We start from the raw sequence: 21,850 nt of genomic DNA, 5'->3' as shown, positions 1-21,850 counted from the left end.
GGCCATTCTAGTATATTCATTAATGAAATCAAAAACTTAAGGCTTGGCCACACCGGAGGGTATGCGGTAGCGGTACGGGTAGAGGTAACGATATTTGTATGAAAAAAATTCAACATCTGAACGTTGATATGTCAGTTTGAAATTTGTTCCATACAAGTACCGTTACCTCTACCCTTACCGCTACCGCATACCCTCCGGTGTGGCCAAGCCTTTAATCAGTTCAAATAGCAAAAAAAATGTCCGAGCTAAATTATTCAATGTCAAAACCAAAAAATGTCCGAGCTAGATTATTTAATATCAAAACCAAAAATCAAATACAAAACTTTTTAATTTCTGTAAAGCTTCTATAAATTCATTAAACAGGCTTATAAGAAAAACAAGCTTTCTTCGTTTAAGTTTCTTTAATAGTATTTAAACAACTTATTAGAAGTTGTTCAACAAGTCCGAACTTCTATAAGCAGTTAAATTCTGAAGCAAGCTCAATACAAGCTGTATATAAAGTAAAACCTGCGAGATTTCAATTTACAGAAGCTGTTGTGCTACTTGGGTTGGTCACTTATTTTTAATTGTGCTGTGCATTTTTAATTCAAAGAGCAGTGTTGACGTTTTTTTCACTTTTAATTCATTTATTTCTTGATTTTAAATTAACTTGGATTTTTTTTTTTTTGACTTTGACAGAATACTCGATGATATTTTTTCGTTAGCATTTTCGTTGTTGACTTTGAAGACCTGAACATTTTTATCATTTCGCCCTTCGAAGCCAAACGAAAAATTTTTAAGTCTCCAAAGTCAACAGCGAACATGTTAACAAAAAAATACCATCGAGTATTAAGTCAAAGTCAAAATAATATAAACGCAAATCAAAAAACTCAAGAAAAAACATCAGAAAATAAGTTTTAAGTCAAAAACAAAAAATTTAATTTCGTTTAAGATTTGGTAAAATGTGCATACTGCTCAATAAATGTATTCCCTCTTTACTTAAAACGCACCCTTAACTGAGCACAATCTCATCGAAAAGGGGGGTTCACATTGACTAACTTACCGGACAGACCAGCCGCCGTTTGGTCTGATCTGATGCTGTTTTGATAGTGTGAACACCCATCCGACGACCTGTCCGGTTTGCCGGATGGTTTTCAAAAAATTTTGATTTTTTGGTGGTCGGACGGACATGTTAGTCAATTGAACTACATGTCTGTCCGGCAGACAGTGATAATCCATTCTCTTGAATTTGAGAGCAGAATAGGTGAAAGATACATTAAAAATAAGATGAAAAATGGGTTTTGATGAAAATTGTCTGATGAGTGTGAACGAAAAATATAATTCAGCCATCAGGCCAAATGACAATCGGTCTGTCCGGTAAGTTGGTCAATGTGAACCCCCCTAAAAACATCTACTACCCACTGAACGCGTTTTCTGTGTCATTGACATCTGTCATTGGGTTTTCGAAGAAAATCAAAAACAAACGGTTTGTTAACGCTTTTCATTTTTCAACCGTTCTCTTTCACAGTTACAACAAGCGCACTCCTTCGAAAAAATAAATAAAAATTATTTCAATGTAAAATTTCTATGTTTTTTCTTGTTAATTTGTTGTTATAAATATCAAATATTATACACCTAAAAAGCTACAAACAATATAACAAATAAAAGTGTTGTTTTCTTCTGTTATAAACCCAGTTTTTCATTTTAATGTGTTTCCATTTTTTGTTTTTTTATCAAATTTTGTTAAATTGAAAGAATCAAACAAAATGAGTGCCTTTGAGGTGAATATCAGAAACAAATTTTCAATGTTCAACAAAATTGATGAATTTAATTTAATTTAGGTAAACATTACACCGTCCCGACTGAAAGCCAACAAACGAAATGAAGGCCGTGAGCCGACAAGCGTTGTAATGGCTCCATTCTCGTCCAAAGCCATTGTCACTTTCGAAGATGTGCCAGTGTCAAAGACAGCTAAAAGAATCTTGAAGATTTTCAATCCTTCTAGCGATGAAATTGAGGTAAATTTCATATTCTTTATTTTTATGTTGATTGTTAGCGAATGATAAGAGAAAATAATTCTATTTTAATCCGAGTCGATGAGTGCTCGAGAATCTGCGCGACCTTGGCGACATGTTTGGTCGATTAAGGGGACACCTGTTCTGATTTTGTTTTAATGATTTTGTTTTGAATTCGTGTCACAGAACAATGATCGAAGAGGAAGGGAATTGGTTGTTTTTTTCTGATAGATTTTAATCCTTTGAGTATTAAATTTGCTTGGTTTTTTCCCCAAAAAAATAAATTTCTTCCTTCCGTGCTACCTGAGAATTCCATTTTTGTGCATGTTCCCTGTCATTGGTCTTATTCGGAGGTCGAAGAGACGACCGACGACGACAAACAAGCAATTCAAATTCCAATTGAAACAATGTTGTTGTTGTTTTTTTTTTCTATTTCCCGTGATATGATGTCGTTGTGTGTGCAGCATAGAAAACCAACAGAGACAAGGGTTGTTTGATCCTGTTCGACTGGTTTACTTTAATGGAATGTGCATTGAATCGAAGAAGCAAAGGAGACGACGACGAGTGAATGTACCCAGATGTTTAGTTATGTTCTTAAAAAAAAAAAAGAATATGAAGAACAAGACATATTGCATTGTATATGTTTTTCTTTTCAGGAAAGTAAAGTAAATAGAAAAAAAATTGAGGTATCTTCGCGGAATTTATGTTAATTTTTAAATGAGAAAAAGATAAACAGCCCTATTATGCTATTCGATTCACGTGAATTGAAGGATTCCCTTTCTTAATCATGTCAAATTGGTTTTGAAAAACTTCTAACTTTCGATAGCAAAGTGTTGTTCCCGTCTGTTTTAGAAATTCTAAAGAAAAAAAATTGTCTAGATTTAATTTTAACCACCTTTTAAACACTTCTTATTTTTGACTTTCACGTGAATCGAATAGCAGAATAGGGCTGAAAATGAAATTATGTGAAGATAGGTCTTAGAAAAAAAAATTAAATGAGATTTCAGGAAAATTTTACATTTTATTCTAGTAAAGAAATTATAGATTATCCGATGAACGAATAAGTAAGCTGATTATTTTGTTTATTTAGACAAACCCACTTCAGGACTGTTGTTTATACTTCTTAGAAAATCCTAATCGTTTATCTTCTCGACATTGTGGCCGGTTCAAGTTATATTTTCGAGTCTATCTTCTGATGTTGCCTTGCATAAAATCATTTTAGTTAACTTATTATCACAACAAAAACATTACTGTTAAAAAAGGAGCCAATTTCTCCTATGTTGAAATTATGCTGGCACAAAAAGTACTGAGATGTAAAAGTGTACCAAGTTCTAAAGTTTGGGTTCAAATTTGTATCAATAAAATTTTGATTGTTCTCTTGACAATTTTTCTTTTAATTACCGATTTTTAAAGTTATTTCAAAAATTACCAAGTAAACAATCAAAATTTTATTGATACGAATTTGAACCCAAACTTTAGAACTTGGTACACTTTTACATCTCAGTACTTTTTGTGCCAGCTCAAACTTTGCTTATGAAAATAATAAATACATCAATATTGACTGGTACATTTCCTGAAAGTTGGAAAGAATCATTGATTATCCCTGTTGAAAAAGGAATAATACGAACAAGTGTGAAGAATTCAGACCAATAAATATGTTGCCATTGTGTGAAAAAATATTAGAAAAATTTGTTGCAGAACAGTTTCAAAATTATTTAGAATGTAATAATCTGTTGATACAGGAACAATCTGGATTTAGAAGTGGACACTCATGTGAAACAGCGATTAATTGTGTTGTGTGGAACTGGAAGAGGAAGATTGACTGTGGACATTCGATAGTGGCTGTGTTTCTTGATTTGAAAAGAGCGTTTGAAACGATTGATAGGCAAATATTACTGAGCAAATTACGTTTATATGGTGTATGTCATCGTGAATGGAAATGGTTTGAATCTTATCTTACCAATAGAAGTCAAAGAACTAGTGTGAATGGTGTGACATCGGATGCAAAAGTAAACAATTTGGGAGTGCCGCGAGGTTCTGTTTTGGGAGTGTTCTTGTTTCTTTTGTATATAAATGACTTCAAAAAATGTTTGAAATATTGCAGCATGAAACTTTTTGCGGATGATAGTCTGATTTATATTTGTGGTAAAAATAGTGAAGATATGTGTTAGAAATTGAATGATGACTTAAAAAGAATTGGTGTATGGCTGAAAATGAACAAGCTTAAAGTGAATGTAACTAAAACTAAATATATGAAGTTTGGAATGAATGAAGATATTGATGTGAAAATGGATAGTGAGTCTTTAATTTGTGTTGAAAGCATTAAGTACTTGGGTTGTGTCATAGATAGAAAGTTGAATCTAAAAGAACATGCTAGTCATGTACATATGTGCAAAAATCTCAAAGAAAATTTATTTTTTAAGCAGAATACGTAAACACTTAACATTCAATGCTGCGATTCTCATTTATAACGCGATAATTTTGCCACACTTTGTTGGATGAATGTGAAGCAGAAATTGACGTTTGACGCTATGATTTTTATTTTTAAAATACGAAATGGTATGTTACCGGATTATTTATCGGACGGATTAGTGGAAGTGTCCGCAGTTTAGCCTTATAGTTTGAGAAATGCTACCAACATCAGACCACAGCGTTGTAGGTTAAGTAATACCCAAAGTTCAGTCTTCTATGATGGCATTAACTATTTTAATAACTTACCAAGTGGAGTGAAGAGTGTTTGATGATAAGAAGGCGAGTAGACATCTTGTGTGTCCAAGAAACGAAATGGCGTAACACGGGAAATAGGGCCCGTTTCTTGGATACAAGGACAAAAAATTACAAGATGTTCTACTATGGAACGGAAAAGGGTAAGAACGGAATCGGAATCATCCTTGCAAAAGACCTTTTAGGCAGCATGTTGTCCATTTCGAAATCCAGTGACCGTTTGATGTCCCTTAAATTGGTGATTAAAGGAAAGTTGTGGAATATTTAGGGTTGCCATGCGTCCGGGTTTTCCCGGACATGTACTCTTTTTTGGCTTTGTGGGGGACGTCCGGGATAGTTTCTATCAATTGTCCGGGATTGTACTCTTTTGAAGCCTTTAAAAATCTCACTTTTTGTATGCTACTCTTAATTCATTCCTTATTTAAAAAACGAATCGAGTTCATTAAAAGCGAGGCGTTTTTATTTTGGTCTATTATCTGCTCAATTCTTTTTTGTGTTCTGTTCCAATATAATCAAAACTCAAAATGTGCGTATGAGGTACTGGTTAGTGAATTCTCTGACCAACAAAAATTTATTTTAATAATTTATTTAAATTTTATTATTTATTACAGTAGGTACCTTATTGTAAGACTCAAGTAGCAAAATTTTAAACGTTTAAGAAAAATATAAGGCCGCTTAAGTAAGTTGCTAAGTCAAAAAGACCATTTCTTAACTTAAATAGTAATTTACTAAAAATTCTATTAGCATTTAACTAAGGGCCAATTTTTCAATAGTCAGTTAAACAGTCATTTAGAAAAAATAGAGAAAAAATCAATTTTTCAACAAGCAGATATAGCTTATTCCTTAGAATAAAACTATCTGCTTCTATCAGAGACGAATAAAAATTATTCTAAGGAATAAACTCAACAAAAATATTGTGTCAGTTGTCAAAGCTGTTTTGAAAGAATTTTGAAAAAAATACAGTGGAACACAAGAAAACAAAAACAATCATGAATAAAAATGACGTTTAATTTTAAATATTTTTGAATAAAATATTCTTGATTGAAAAATTCAATGTTTTTATCTGATTGTTTATGAGCCTAATAACTTTATTCGTCGAACAGTTAACTGACCTTTTATCAGAAGATTGAAAAATTGGCTCTAAATCGTTTAAAATTTTGAGCAATTGGATTTTAATGGAATTTTAAATTTTTTTTTACTGTAACTACATTCCAACTTTTGTAATATTAGCTAAAATTTTTACTTTTATTTTTTTTTTGTGAAAAAAATAAGAAAAAAATGCTACGGGAACAAGGGTTAAAGATGTGATTTTTAGTTAAATTTTGAAAAGATTGTTCCGCTTTATTTTGTTTTTATAAAACTATGCATTCCTTTTGTCCTAGTTTTGTACTCTTTTTTGTGTCCTTATTTGTCCGGGAAAGTCCGGGATTTTACATCTCGATTACTAGTTTCGTCAAAATACATCTGGTAACCCTAGGAATATTGTCACTGCATATGCTCCCCAAATTGGATGTGAGCAGGTGGAAAAAGATGCATTTTGGCTAGATTTTCACAACCTACTTAAGGACATCCCAAAGGAAGAGTTTTTGTTCGTGGGCGGAGATTTAAATGGACATGTCGGGAAAACAAACGAAGACTATGAAGATTGCCATGGAGGCCTCGGATACGGCATCAGGAACTCTCCTGGTGAAGATATCCTGAGCTCGTGCAAAACATATGGTCTTATCGTACTTAATACCATGTTCATCAAACAAAGCCGACACCTGGTCACTTACAGCAGTGGTGGAAATGAGACTCAGATTGATTACCATTTGGTATCTAGTTTCATGAAACCTCGGGTCAAGGATTGTAAAGTGATACTGGGAGAAGCGATCGCCCACCAACACCGTCTCCTACTGACAGAATTTTTTATGGAGACAGTGAACGACAACAAAAAGACAAAGACTTTTGGGAAGATCAAATGGTATAATCTGGATAAGGAAAAAGGCGAAGCTTTTATTTCGAATATGCAAAACTATCTGTATAACAACACCAATATATTTCGAAATGAAGAGAGTACAGCACAAAGTATGTGGGACCTCCTACAGCGAACTTGCATAGAAAAAGCCAAAACACTGTTAGAGGTTTCAAAAGGACACAACCAACAAGGCAAAGAAACTTGGTGGTGGAATGATGAAGCTAAAGCAGTTGTAAGTAAAAAGAAAATGGCTTTCAAAGCTTGGTCGAAGTGCCCCTCTAATAATACAGAGCAAAAGTCACGCCTCGAAGTGGAATACAGAAACTGCAAGAAAGAAGCGAAGAAGATATGTGCCCAAATTCAAGCCAAGAATACGGAAGACCTGTATCGGGAGCTAGATGAAATTTCTTCCCCGACTGCTGGTGCTATTCAAGAGCTACGACAAAACGTGAATAAGGGCGCAACCATCTTCAAAATAGCCGCTCAAAGAAGAAGAAATGCTCAGGAGATCTGTTCGCCAAAGTTTATTAACAATGCTCAAGGCCAACTACTTGTGGAAAACGAAGAAATCCTCCACAGGTGGCGACAGTATTGTGACGAACTTCTAAATGAACAATTTCCAAGGCTACACTTTCCAATAGCTTCACCTAACTTAAGCGAAGTATCCGATGTCACAGTCGAAGAAGTTAGTGAGGCTGTAAAATACTCCAAAAAGGGAAAAGCTGTTGGGCCAGACGAAATACCCTCAGAGTTTTGGAAAAAGATGGGAGACATCGGGTCTAGATGGCTCATGGTTCTTGTTTCCAAGCTTATACGAGGTGATCGAATGCCTAATCAATGGAGGGAAAGTTATCTTCTTCCAATATACAAAGGGAAGGGTGATACTCGAAGCTGTGATAATTACCGTTCGATTAAGCTGATGTCACACACCATGAAGATCGTTGAGCGAGTCTTGGGTAGCTGACTGCGAAAAATAATAAGGCTATCTGATGACCAGTGCGGGTTTGTTGCGGGTAAATCAACCACAGATGCAATCCAGAGTATCAGAATCATTATGGAAAAACATCGAGATTCCTTGGAGGATTTGCATGTGGTATTGGTTGATTTTGAAAAAGCATTCGATCGACAACCACGAGATCTGATATGGGTGGCCCTCAGACAACAAGGAGTTCCGGAAACCCATGTGCGGATAATTATGGACATGTATGATGGAGCAGTTACTAAAGTAAGATGTGCAGCTGGAGTCACCGAAGAATTCGAAATCACAGTAGGTGTACACCAGGGAAGCGTCTTGAGTCCTCTGCTCTTTATAACCGTTCTTGATTACCTGCTTGAAGGCAAAGTGACGGACCCAAAAGTGCATCAGTTATTCTTTGCTGACGATGGAGCCATCATAAGTGAAGACCCGATATCCCTGCAACGAGCACTTGATGTATGGGTGGATGTTCTAGAAGGTAGTGGGTACCGCATAAGCGCGAAAAAGACAGGATACCTATGCTGCCCATTTTCTGATCCACACAGGCCTATTCCTGACATTTATTTGAATGGTGTAGTGCTTCCCAAGTGTGAAAAGTTTAAATATCTGGGGTCTATGATAAATAACGAAGGTACTTGTGATGACGATATCAATCATCGCGTAAGCGTAGGGTGGAAGGCTCTACACCGCAGTTGTGCGTCCAGCACTCACATACGGTTCACAATGTTGGACAATGTACAAAAAGTATGAGAGTAAGTTAACGGCAGCTGAGATGAAGATGCTTCGCATGACAGCAGGAGTAACAAAGCTTGATAGAATTAGAAGTACAAAGATCCGAGGAAGCCTTCATGTTAAAAATACCATCTCCCAAAAAATTGAACACGACCGACTCAGTTGGTATTGCCATGTTCAAAGGAGAGATCCTGAGAACCCCGTCAAAAAAGCAATATCATATAACGTTCCAACACAAAATAAAAAGAAAGGTAGGCCTAAAAACTCCTGGTACAAGCAAATGCAAAAACACCAGCATTCAGTTGGCCTCAGAAACGGAACAATACAAAACCGGGAGGCTTGCCGCCGATTTCTGAGGTCAACCCGGCGAACCCCACAGGCGGATCACTAGTGTGAAGCAGTAACGTGGGAAGGTTATGATCCCCTCGACATCGAGATCATAACAGCGCCGAGAAAAAAGGAAGAAGAAGACCAAGTGGAGTGAAGAGTGAAAATAATTTAAATGCATTCAAAAAAAAATTGTGTGAATTTATTAAAATTGATATAAACTAGTACAAATAATACACGTAAGATCATAAGTATATGAAATATTAACAATTTATAGTATATTTATATTTCTTTCCATTCAAAGTTCAATATCTTAGCGTTGAAGTGGTCGTATCGAAATTTTAAAATACACAAATTTTAACTCAATGAACAAGTTATCCCATCGATATGTGAGTTAAGTTGGAACATTTTTTTTTTTAAGTCAAGAAAAACAAGAACCGGACAAATTTCGAAGACATTTTTTTTTGGTAATCATTAGGATTGAGCGGGGCACGTTGCTTAAAAAAATTAGAAAAACTAGAAAGTTTGAGTTTTAAAATTTTTTTTTTTTTTTAATAAGTACTACCATTTTTAGGGAAATACAGTCACTTGAATTCCTCAAAAATTTTGTAATTTTTTTTTATTACTTAATTTTTTCCACAAAAAAAAAAAACAAGCCAAAAATTGGGAACTTTATCAGACAATATTAATAAAAAATTTCATTAGAAACTCAAGAAACCACAGCTTAATTTTTTTTCACATCGCCATGGTCATACAGAAAGCACACATTTTTTTTAAAGTTTCATTAATCTCTTTTTACTAACAGTATTAACGATAGAGATATGTATATTCAAAAATCGCCGTTATTTTTTTAATGACTACCCTTCAAAACATTTATGTATATCGAAAAATTGATTTTTATTTTGCATGAAAGTCAGAAAGTCGTTATATTCGATGTTATCGTTTGTATTCTGAAGTAGTAATTTGCACTTAAAGCCAATAAATAGAGTTTTCTCAGTACAGTTAAATAATTTATAAATTATAATTTTGAAAAACATGCGTTAATTAAAATTGCTTAGTTTTATCGAAAACACTATCATAAACTTAATAATGAATTAAAGACCCACCCGAAATTTAAAGAACTGGAAAAAAACGACCTGCAAACCATTATTTTTTTTACATCTGCAATCAGTTTTTGTGAATAAGCGACATCAAAAAATGTTAAAATAGATGTTATTGGTATTTTTGGGAAAGTCAATAGAATGATCATAATACTAATCCGTTAAACTTGTTAAATTTTGAATTGAACTTCAACTTTAGACGTCAAGAATGCCCGTATTTAATACTAAATACTAAAATATTGAGGGAATTTTTTCCTGAATTCTCTTATACCTTACTGAATTGTAGTTTAGTCTGTTTTGTGGCATTTTGATGGCACAAAAAAAAAATCATCAAAAGATATACTATGACTAACTGACCCGGCGGACCTCGTTCCGCCATTTCTTGTGTTTATTTCTAACTTTTGACCCTGTAATGAGTCATAATTTCCAATTAAAAAAATGGAATCAAAACTTGAAAAGTTCGTAAAATGACTTTTAAAATATTCACTTTTAAACTTTTAGCAAAAGTCGCCTATGTAAAATATGGCCTATGTTAAAAACGGCCAAAAAACTTGGGACAAAAAAAAATTGTTTTTCCCGTTATTGGTCAAAAATCGTTTTAAAAATTCAAAAGTTTGTACATGCATGCGCATGATTAAAACCTATATTTCCTATAAATTTTAGAATTTTTGCAGACTTTTAAAAATTCCAAAAAAATAAAAGACTACTCAAAAATGTATCTAAAAATTAGGTTGTTTTTCAAAAATTTGTATTTCAAAATACAGGGCCTATGAAAAAAATTCGTTTTAGACCCCTAATTTTTTTTTTAAATATCTTTCTCATGGTGTAACTCAAATTTCTGTGCAAAATTTTGCGTAAACAATTCAATTAGTCTTTTGTCGAAGGTCTATGACTGCAAAAAAAACTTCACAACTTGGTTTTGAAATTTTTTTGAATTTTTTCAATACCTTTTTTAACTATTGAATAAATTTGTCTATCATTTGAAAAAAAGTCAACACTTTACGACTTACCGTTTAGAAAATAGCCTCTTTTTCAATGTCTTGTTACCCCTATTTACCCTATAAAATCTTAAATTTTTTTTTTTGCCTTAAACCTTCTCCTCTTATGCCTCTTTGATTTAAAAAAAAAATTAAGAAAATAAGTCAGTCACACCGACTGACCGGTTAGCGAACGTACACAAAACCAAACTTTAATATATATAGTAGATTAATAACATTTGAATTTTATTCATTACACCTTGTCTTGACGCATATTTTCCCGAATAAATCGAGATTCCATATAATCCGAGATGCATAGAACAACTGCGAATTATATAGTTGCTACAAGTCTTCAAAGAAGAAATAATTTTTATCATCTAGTTTTAAGTTCTTTTTTTTTTTTTTGTAAACAATAGTTGTAAGTTTCTATGCTTGTATTAAGCTAAATAAATAAATAAAGATAAATTGTAGCTATTTTGATTGCTTTGCTATGGCACTGAAGAAATATTTGACTGTTAACAGTCGAATTGTTTTTTCTTTGAACACCGTTTATTTTTAATAAATATGATTTTATAATTATTACTATATAATTTGCAGTTGCTCTATGCAGCTCGGATTATATGGAATCTCGATTTATTCGGGAAAATATGCGTCAAGACAAGGTGTAATGGTCATCTTCTGATGAGCCCAACCATTACATCTCCAAAGGTAAGAAAGTTGTCTGTGTTTTTCTTGACCTAAAACGAGCCTTTGAGACGATCGATCCTAATATTATGATGGAGAAGTTATTAATGTATGGAATAAGTGGTGTTGAGTTTGGTTGGTTTCAAAGTTATTTATTGGGTCGTTCTCAACAAACCAAAATCAATGGAGTTTTGTCTGATCCTGAACCAATTGATCTTGGAGTTCCGCAAGGATCCATACTTGGTCCAATCCTTTTTAACTGCTATATCAATGATATGAACAAAGCTATTAAGAACTGTGAGCTTGCTCTATTTGCAGACTATTCTTTATTGTTTGTCGAAGCAGAATCAACTCAGGAATGTGAACGATTATTAAAAGAACATCTTGATGTGTTAAATGTATGGCTTAAGGCTAATAAACTGAAACTTAATGTATCAAAAACTAAATGTATGGTTTTAAACGATAATGTTAATGTTAACGTATCTATAGATCAAGAAACTGTTGAACAAGTTTTGCAAATAAAGTACTTAGGTGTAATTATTGATTATAAATTAAGTTTTGAGCAACATGTGCAATATATTTCAAAAAAAATTTCAAAGAAAGTTGGTTTCCTTAGAAGAATTCGAAATAAAGTAAATACTATTACTGCTATAAATATTTATAATTTAATTATCAAACCACATTTTGAATACTGTTCTACTGTTTTGTATTTAATTAACCAAAGCTCTATGTGCAACTTACAAAAACTTCAAAATAAAGCAATGCGTGCAATACTTCGATGTAGTAAATATAATTCTATTGTAAATATGTTAAATACTTTGATGTGGATGTCTGTTAAACAGCGTATTTATTTCAATGTTATATTTTTTGTGTTTAAAATCAAAAATAATTTATTACCAACATACTTGTCAAAATATATTCGTTACGTCAGAGATGTTCAACCATATATGTTAAGAAATAGAGAGGATATAAGACTGCAAGCTTTTAGAAATGCAAGATCTCAAAACAGTCTGATTTATAAAGGGTTTAAACTTTTCAATGATCTTCCAAATAATGTTAAACAACTAAGTAATAAGTTTCAATTTAAAAAAGAAGTAATAAGTTTTGTTAAACAATATATTTAATTGCCAATGCCATTGTAAATAACATATTATATTTTTATATACCTATTATAATATTTATTGTAATTATTAATAGCAAATTTAGCTAAATAAATTGGGAGAATTCTCTCGTTAATAATAATAATAATAATAATAATAACATCGGGGCGAAACGCATATATGAACACTTTTATGCTGGTTTATATTTTCATGATTTTAAATCATATTTATTAAAGATTAAAAATCAAGTTAAAGTGGGCCATCTGAAGACGTTTTAATGTTCGATTATGATAAAAATAAAAATTAAATTTATTAATGTAATAAAATGCACAGTTATTTTAGAAGGAAAGATTTTAGCTAGTACATACCTAGCTAGACTCGGTTCTAAATTGGCGTAACACTTAAACTTTGGAATAAAAAGCTACTTGAACTGTGAACTATGCTACAGAAACAAGTTAATCCATAAAAATAAATTATTTTCTTCTATGGTTTTGACTTCGTAGGACCGCCAAAATTCTAAACTGAAATATTGTTCTAGGTACATGTAACAAAATTCATTCGTGCTGAGCACAATGTTACCATTGATTGGACATCAAATGTTGTACCTGCTGAAGAACAAATTGAAATGGAAATGATTTGGAGTCCATCAATCGAAATTGCCTGCAAGGAAACCCTCCAACTGACTGACAATAGAAATTTTCGAAAAGACATTATGGTTATACTCAAATCAATAAGCAATAAACCAATTTCTAAGGTAAATTTTAATACTCTCAAAACCCTTTAACAAAATTTATATCTTTTTTCTTGTGTTTCTTTAAGAACATCAAACGCTTCCCAACAATCTCGTCATCCACATCGGGTCACACCAAAGTACTCCGCCTCAAATCGCCAACCCATTCCAAGCCAAACACTCAATCCCAACAACGTCGAAATAGACAATCACTAAATTACAAAGCCCAAAAGACTGATCGAATGTCCCCAGTTGCTAAAAAGCACCAACAACAACATTCACAAAAGAAACAAATCTCACCGTTGGTCGAACGTAACATTCCACAGATAGTTTTCGAAGATATGAAAACAGTTCCACCGTCACAAACCCAAGTTCGTTCATCGTCAAATAACCACAAAGAGAATGTGAGTCCTCTAACACCTGGAAATGTCCTCGATCTAATTGATAAAATGCAATTTACTCCGGCAACTGAAACAAAGCTAAAACTAGGACAAGGTAATGAATTGGAGTATCTTTCATCCCTCCCAACGCCAATCAATCGTAATGCCTCGAATGTTGACGAAAACTTTCAATCACGACAACTTCGACCACGACGACTTGTTGCCGATCCATCCGATGATGAAATCAGTCCAATGAATTTGAAAATCGAACCTCGAACTACCATCGTCAAACAAGAGTACACAGAAAATTGTGAAAACGATGCTGGAGCAATGAATATGCAAACTCCATTAATCAATAATAAAACCTTCGATTTGAAACTCTTGAATAAATCAGATGGATTAAGTGATTCTCAGGAAAGTTTCGAAGCACCTTGCGATCGTATAGTTTTCAATAAAACTACTACAGTCAATACTCCAGCTCTCTCACGACCTCTATCAATGATTGAAGAAGAAGAAACAAACAATGTTCCTAATATTCTGCAAAAAACCTACGAAATCAAAGTCGTCGATGAACAATTAAAGAGGGATGTTAAGCTTGTTGGAACTCCATTAAGGAAATACTCAGAATCCATGAAGGATCTATCATTGAAATCACCATTCTCGAAAATCTCCATCCAAGGATCAATGCCAAATTTAAATGAAATGGAGAATATACAATCCATCGAACAAAATCGTTACTATCACGCTCCTAAAGCGCCGCCAACAATCGAAAAGAAATGTTTCCTAAAGCCAAAAGCCATTTGTTTAGATGATTCTGATGCATCAAACAACAGTTTCACGAGTTGTGCTTCACATGCTGATATTCTATTCAACCAAAACGAAATCCTGGCTCAGTCAAGTCGGTTTAATTTGAATGAAATTGGTAAGAAATCTCGAAAAAACAGTCCCGTTAGTGTGCCAATTCCAAATAATCGCAGAACACCACCCACAAAGGCTGCAAAAAAACTGATAGAAAGTCCAAATAAGTCAGTTGGAACCAAACGTTATCGAGATTTGGCTTTACTGGATTCTCCAGGAAGTGATACATCCATCTTGAGTATTCCTAAAGTAGTCACTGCAAGTGTATCACCTCCAAAACGGGCCAAATTTGAATGTGACTCATTTGCACGAACTTCCACCGGCGCCAGTAGCAAATGGCCAATAATGCAACCCCGAAAGCCAAAGCTATCTCGAACACTTTCGTTAGTAAAGAAGCCAATTACCCCAAGAAAGATCAAAGAAGAGCCAATTGTCAAGCTCTACGACTCGGAGATGTATATGCAAACTTACATTAATCCCGATCCATTTGCAGCAACTACAACCCGAGATCCATTCTTAGCTTCGACGATGTATTTGGACGAACGAGCTGTTGAAAAGCATTTGGTTGCTTTTAAAAAATGGCTAAATGCTTTGGTGACTATTCCAGCTGATTTGGACACAGATTGCAATCAGAAAATCGATGTGGGACGATTATTTAATGAAGTTCGTAACAAAGAGCTCATCTTAGCTCCAACCAAGGAAGAGCAATCAATGAATTATCTTACCAAGTTTCGTCTTGAAAGCCTCCGACAGGAAGCTATAAAATTCTTTATGAGCGAAGAAATGCAGATTCCATGTTCCAAGGTGGCAGTTTATGTCCACAAGAAAGCTATAAGCATTCGAACTGATAGAAACCTTCATCTAGATGTCGTCATGCAACGATATATTTTAGAACTTTTGCTTTGTTTTAATCCTCTTTGGCTTCGATTGGGATTGGAAGTTGTATTTGCAGAGAAAATTCATCTGCATTCATGTTCCGATGTTGTGGGACTGAGTACATTTATCGTTAATCGTCTGTTCAAAGACAAATTCCTGGAACAGAGATACTCAAAGGCATACACTCTATCCGATGAGTATGCAGATCATATTAAAAAATTCACCCTTCAGAAGGTGCTTTTCTTGCTGCTCTTTCTGGATAAGGCTAAGACCAAACGGATTATTAAACACAATCCCTGTTTGTTCTTGAAGAAATCTCCATACAAGGAAGCCCGTGAGATTTTGTTGAAATTCTCCTGTGAACTTTTGGCAAACATTGGAGACATAACACGGGACTTAAAACGTCTTGGTTATGTCCTTACACACAAGCAAAATTTCCTAGATGAGTTCAACTATGCATTCAGTAATCTTGCCGTCGATCTTCGTGATGGAATCAGACTCACTCGGGTAATGGAAATAATTCTCCTGCGAGACGATATGAGTGAATTACTCCGAGTGCCAGCAATTTCACGACTCCAAAGGATTTACAATGTCAATTTGAGTCTGAAAGCTTTAGCCGATGCTGAATTTCAACTTAAAGGTGAAATAACTGCAGCGGACATTGTCGATGGTCATAGGGAAAAGACTTTGTCACTTTTGTGGCAAATTATTTACAAATTTCGTTCACCGAAATTCCATGCAGCGGCAAGGGTTATTCAGTTGTGGTGGAGGAATTCATGGTTGGCAGTTTGTATTCGCCGAAGGATTCGTGTGAAAATAGAAAAGCGTCGTAATTTAGCGGCAACTGTTATACAAAGTGCCTACAGGGGTTATATGTCCCGTAAATACACTGAGGTATTCCGATGGGAAAGAACGAATGCTGCCATTTGTCTACAGAAATATATTCGTCGTCATTTGGCACAGAAACAGTTTTGTCGTACAGTGAACAGTGTTCTGTGTATTCAGCGCATGTATCGGGCAGTCAAATATGGAATGTTGATTAGACAGAGGTTTGTAGATTTCCGTAACAGAGTACTGTTGATTCAGTGCTGGTTTAGGAGAATAAAGTTTGCCCGGAAGCTGGAACAAGCAGCTCCAATTATTAAATCCATACAAGCTGAAGCTCTATTACGTCATAATAAATCCATTATAATTCAGCGGAATATGAAAGCATTCACATTGAGACAGAAATTCCGTCGGATAGTTTATGAGGTTGTCAGCCAAGTCAGAAGTTCCAAACTCGAATACAAAAGCGCTGCTAAAATACAATCGTCTTACAAAATGCTTAAACTTCGTCGAGAATTTTTAAAGAAACGTGAAGCTGTTTGTAAAATTCAGCAAATATGGAGAAGCTATCAACAAATGAAAGTTATTCGCGAAGAATATGTTCTTCAGCGACAGAGTGCAATTTGTATACAAAGTCATTATCGTAGTTTTAAGTTGATGCAAAAGGAAAGATGCGAATATCTGCGAGTACGATCAGTGGTTGTGAAGCTTCAGAATCGTGTTAGGGCAAATAAATTGTGCCGAATTCAAAGAACTGAATATTTGAAAATTCGTCAAAGTGTCATTGTTATTCAGCAACGTTTTAAAGCTACTTTGGTTATGCGAAGAGTTCGCTTGGAATATCAGAGACAACGGTTAATGATAGTTAAATGCCAACAACGGTATCGGGCTATATTGTGTATGCGAAAACAACGTGCTGAATACTTAGATGTAAGGACTAAAGTAGTTTCAATACAAAGATTCTATAGAGGATGGATCCAAATGAAAAAAGATCGAGCTGAATTGAAGAAAGTATTGAGTGTAATTGCAATTCAGCGGCGTTTCAGAGCAACTATGTTGATGCGAAAGGTTCGTAAAGTTTATCAGGAAGAACGGTTTGCGATAGTCAAATGTCAACAACGCTTTAGAGCTAATGTTTCTATGCGAAAACAACGAGCTGAATATATTGATTTAAGAAGTAAAGTAATTTGCATTCAACGATTCTACAGAGGTTGGCTGCAAATGAAAAAAGATCGCGCTGAATTAAAGAAAATATTGACTGTAATTGCAATTCAGCGACGTTTCAGAGCAACTATGTTGATGCGAAAGGTTCGAAAAGTGTATCAAGAAGAACGGTTGGCGATAGTCAAATGTCAACAACGCTTTAGAGCTAAGCTTTCTATGCGCAAACAACGAGCTGAATACATAGAATTGAGAATTAAAGTAATTTGCATACAAAAATTCTATAGAGGTTGGCTTCAAATGAAAAAAGATCGAGCTGAATTTAAGAAAATCATGAAAATTATTTTGATTCAGCGTCGTTTCCGAGCAACTTTACTGATGTGGAAGACTCGCAAAGAATATCAAAGGCAACGATCAGTAATAATTAAGTGTCAACAACGCTTCCGAGCTACTTTGTCTATGCAAAAACAACGTGCTGAATACCTTAAAATAAGATCTCAAGTTATATGCATCCAGACATTCTACCGAGCTCGTCTTCATATGAAGAAAGATCGTGCTGAATACGTAAAGACAAGAAATGCCATTGTAAAAATACAACAAAAACTACGTGCAACGATTTTAGCTCGCAAAGTTTGTGCTGAATATATTCGATTGACGTATTATACAACTGTTATCCAACGACAATATCGCGGTTTAAGACAAATGCGAATCGAACGAAGCCAATATTTGAAACAAATATCACATATTGTACAAATTCAGCGCCGTATTCGTGCTACCCAACAGATGAAGGTCGCAAGACAACAATTCCTCTTACTAAAGAAATCTGCAATAGTAATTCAGCTAAAATTCAGAGCTTATTTGGCTATGCGATTGGATCGGGCAAAGTTCAGGGGCAAAAAATTAGCTGCCATTTGTATTCAGCAACGTTTCCGTGAGTACTTGAGCATGAAAAAACATCGCAATGAATTTATTTTGCAAAAGCAAGCAGTAATTACAATTCAGCAAAGATTCCGAGCTCTGCTTACAATGAGATGTGTTAAATTCCAATATGAGAATCTACGAAAAAACGTGGTGAACATTCAAAGAAGATGGCGAGCACAACAAGAAATGAAACTTGTTAAGGCAAATTATGAAAATACACGTAAATTAATTATTACTATTCAGCAACGTTTCCGTGCCAAATTACTAGGACGTACAGTAAAGATGGATTATGAAAGAGAAAGATCAGCTATAATTGCTATTCAGCGTCGATTCCGCTCAAAAATTCTTATGAAACAAATTCGAAAAATTTATACAGAGCGCGTTGAGATGATTGTGCACATTCAGCAAAGGTTTAAATCTTATTTGCTGATGAAAAAACAAAGAACATTTTATGTTAAACAGAAGCAATCAGCTATTAGCATTCAGAGATGGTATAGATCCGTTTTACACATGCGGAAAGAAAAGAACACTTATTTACACACAAAAACCTGTGTTGTAACGATTCAAAGGTACTGGCGGTCTACACTGTACGCTCGAAAACAACAATCTGAGTACTTGAATTTGCGAAATTCAGCGCTTGTCATTCAACGAAAATTCCGTGCAACTCTTGCCATGCGAAGAGAAAGAAACTCTTATCAGCAACAGAGAAAGAATGCGATCGTATTACAGCGCAGATATCGTGCTCGACTCGCAATGCTAAAAATGCGCAGTCAATATCTTCTAATCAAGTCCCTTATTGTGTGTATTCAAAGGAAATTCCGTGCAAACAGAGCCATGAAGTCCGATCGACAGGCTTTCTTGCAATTGAAAAAAGCCACGATTTTTATTCAGCAAAAATTCCGAGGTCGGCAGCAAACTATCCTTCTAAAAAACAGGTACACTCAAATAAAAAGAGTGACTTTAGGTTTGCAAGCATTTGGAAGAGGTTTCTTGGCAAGGAAACGTTATGAAGAACTTATGACACCTGAATTCAGACTTCTTGTGTTGCAAAGGAAGTCAGCCGTGGTAATTCAGCGATATTGGCGAGGCTATCGCGTACGTAGACGCTGGGAAAACGTACGCATCCGTACAATCCGAGCAAATATTAAGGTTCTCAAGGAGAGCAGAAATGTGTTAAATACCATCCGGTGGAAGGTACAGGATTCTGTGCGCATTTTGCGAGGAAGATTTAGTGCTTCTGATGCTCTAAATGTACTTTCAAGACTTGGTAAAGTTTAAATATTTATGAAAATAAATTAGTTTTGTATAATTTTTGGTTCTTTCTCTTTATGCAGAACGAATGTCCCGAACAGTTCCTCACTTGTTGATGGAACATTCAGATTTTATATCAACCTTTTGCTATGGCATAATGGCTCAAGCGATACGTTCTGAAGTCGATAAGCAACTTATCGAATACTGCAGTCGTGTTATATTGAATTTGGCCCGTTATAATAGCACAACGGCCAATACATTCCAAGAGGGTGGTCTGGTCACCATCGCACAGATGCTATTGCGATGGTGTGACAAAGATTGTGGTATATTCAATACCCTCTGTACACTTATTTGGGTATTTGCTCATTCGCCTGAAAAACGACAGGTAAATTTTATTTATTTTTTTCAAACCAAAATCATTTTTAATTTGTTTTATTTTAATAGAAAATCCGTGAATTCATGACAACAGCAGAAGCTATTTACGTTGTACGAGAGACGAAAAAACTCGTTGCTCGGAAAGAGAAGATGAAGAAAAATATCCGAAAACCGTTGATGTCCGCTGCGGTTCGTGATCATCATGGCATTGTGTTTGGGGATAAGGCTTTACCAAGTCTAGAACCAGATTACGGTGTGATACGCAACAAGCCATATGTTTTTATATCTTCAGTATTTGGATTTGATTCGGTTCTTTCGAAATTGAAGATTGATATTTATAGTTTTTAATTTGTTCTAATTAATTATTGTATGTATTGATGTATTATAGTTTTTTAATATGTACTCAAGAAAATGTTTTTTTTTGTAGTCCGATGTTCTCATTTATATTTTAAATTGATTATAATCTTTCCTTATTAATAGGGTTCCTTGCAGGCAACTAAGGGTTATCCTTATGAGTATCATTATTGTTACAATTATAATTGTTAATGTCTAAGGTATGTGTGTAATATTATACAAGAAAATAAATTATTTTTTCTAAAAATGAAAATGCCCAAGGGGCCTCTTTATACTTTAATATTTTGGGTTTATTTTTTTTACTTAAATTCGTACTTTTCTGGATTTTTATTATTCATTTTAGATTAGAAACAATCAATTTATACATTTATTGAAATATTTCCAACCAAGAAATCTGTTTCTCCTAAAAATCAAATTTTTTTATTTGAAATTATGGTTTTTTATTTAATGAGCAATATGGGTGAAAAGAATGGAGGTGGAAAATTTCGAGAACCGAATTCTTAAAAAATCAACTTTGTTTTATGATAAAAATTTCATGCTCAAAGGTTCGCTATAGCTATAATTTGTAGAAGATTTTTCCCGATAGAGTTGTATTTCCAAAAAAAAAAATCGAACAATGTGCCGAATATGATTTATTGAAAAAAAGTCGCTTTAAATCCGATTTTTTTTTTATTGGAATCTGACATTGCGCATCAGTAGCGTACTACAACGGAGAGAACTATTAAGTTATATTATTATTTCAACGCAAGATGGTGCTCCTAAAACAAGTTTCTTTCTTGCCGTTTTAAAACTTAAAATGATCGTTGTATACAAACATTTCGGTTAAAAAGTTTTCTGGTGCAACTTGCTATTTTTCGAAATGAAATCTTGTCCAATTAAAAAGTTTAAGTGACCTCAACTCCATATGCGTTTCGCCCAGGTATGACAGTGGGCTCATCAGTTAGATGCTGTCATATTCTTGTCCACCATTGAAAATTTTCAGAGTTTCAGCTAACGGGTTGAGCTGGGATAGAAAAGTATCAGCAGAAACTTTTCCATGTGCGAAACTTTTTGGGAAACAAATTTTGTATGTCCAGGGAAAAAATAAATCTTCAACTATTTAAATAGTCATTTGATAGGTCATTTTAATTCAGGAAATAACTTTTTTTGAACCAAAAATAGTTTATAATAGTTAAAAAAGATTACGTAGATTACGTCGTAGTAGTTATGCATTTAGGGTACTATTATAGGCGTTATAGTCTTGTGGTATAAAACATAAAATAGTCAAAATCGGCCCTATCGAGCTTTTCTTAGGTGCGGAAAAACTGAACGAATCAGAGAGTTTTTATTTGTCGGAAAAAAATATTTGTAATATTTTAAACTTAGTTGATTTCAACAACTAAATAAGCTGGTAAAACAAATTCGATTAAAACCTCAAAGAACTTAACTTTTTTTTTAAAAACGTCAAGTTTTTGGTAGAGTTTTACTTAAGACTTAATTGTGAGAGCTTGTTTTGTAATTTTACAGTTTAATATGGCGCATATCAATGGGAAAAGAAACACTGTACTA

The 21,850-nt window shown here is 34.2% G+C and overlaps 1 protein-coding gene across 1 annotated transcript; it reads left to right on the top strand.

Annotated features, from left to right (window-relative positions):
* Nucleotides 1-1,482: 1,482 nt before the first annotated feature.
* LOC129913749 (protein abnormal spindle) lies at nt 1,483-20,555 on the top strand. Its single transcript, XM_055992574.1, has 6 exons — nt 1,483-1,760; nt 1,821-1,997; nt 13,110-13,325; nt 13,391-19,589; nt 19,657-19,958; nt 20,018-20,555. Exons 1-6 carry the CDS (start codon nt 1,746-1,748, stop codon nt 20,294-20,296), a joined length of 7,188 nt encoding a protein of 2,395 aa, XP_055848549.1. The 5' UTR covers nt 1,483-1,745; the 3' UTR covers nt 20,297-20,555.
* Nucleotides 20,556-21,850: the final 1,295 nt, after the last annotated feature.

This window comes from Episyrphus balteatus, chromosome 3, assembly GCF_945859705.1.
Source record: "Episyrphus balteatus chromosome 3, idEpiBalt1.1, whole genome shotgun sequence".
Lineage (NCBI taxonomy): Eukaryota > Metazoa > Arthropoda > Insecta > Diptera > Syrphidae > Episyrphus > Episyrphus balteatus.
Note: the sequence above shows the minus strand (reverse complement) of the source record. Positions and strands in the feature narration are given on the sequence as shown.

Bases quoted from the DNA above. Each gene is read 5' to 3' on its own strand.
- LOC129913749 (XM_055992574.1), top strand. The intron at 13,326-13,390 runs GTAAATTTTAAT...TGTTTCTTTAAG, and splicing joins GCAATAAACCAATTTCTAAG to AACATCAAACGCTTCCCAAC. The intron at 19,590-19,656 runs GTAAAGTTTAAA...CTCTTTATGCAG, and splicing joins AAATGTACTTTCAAGACTTG to AACGAATGTCCCGAACAGTT.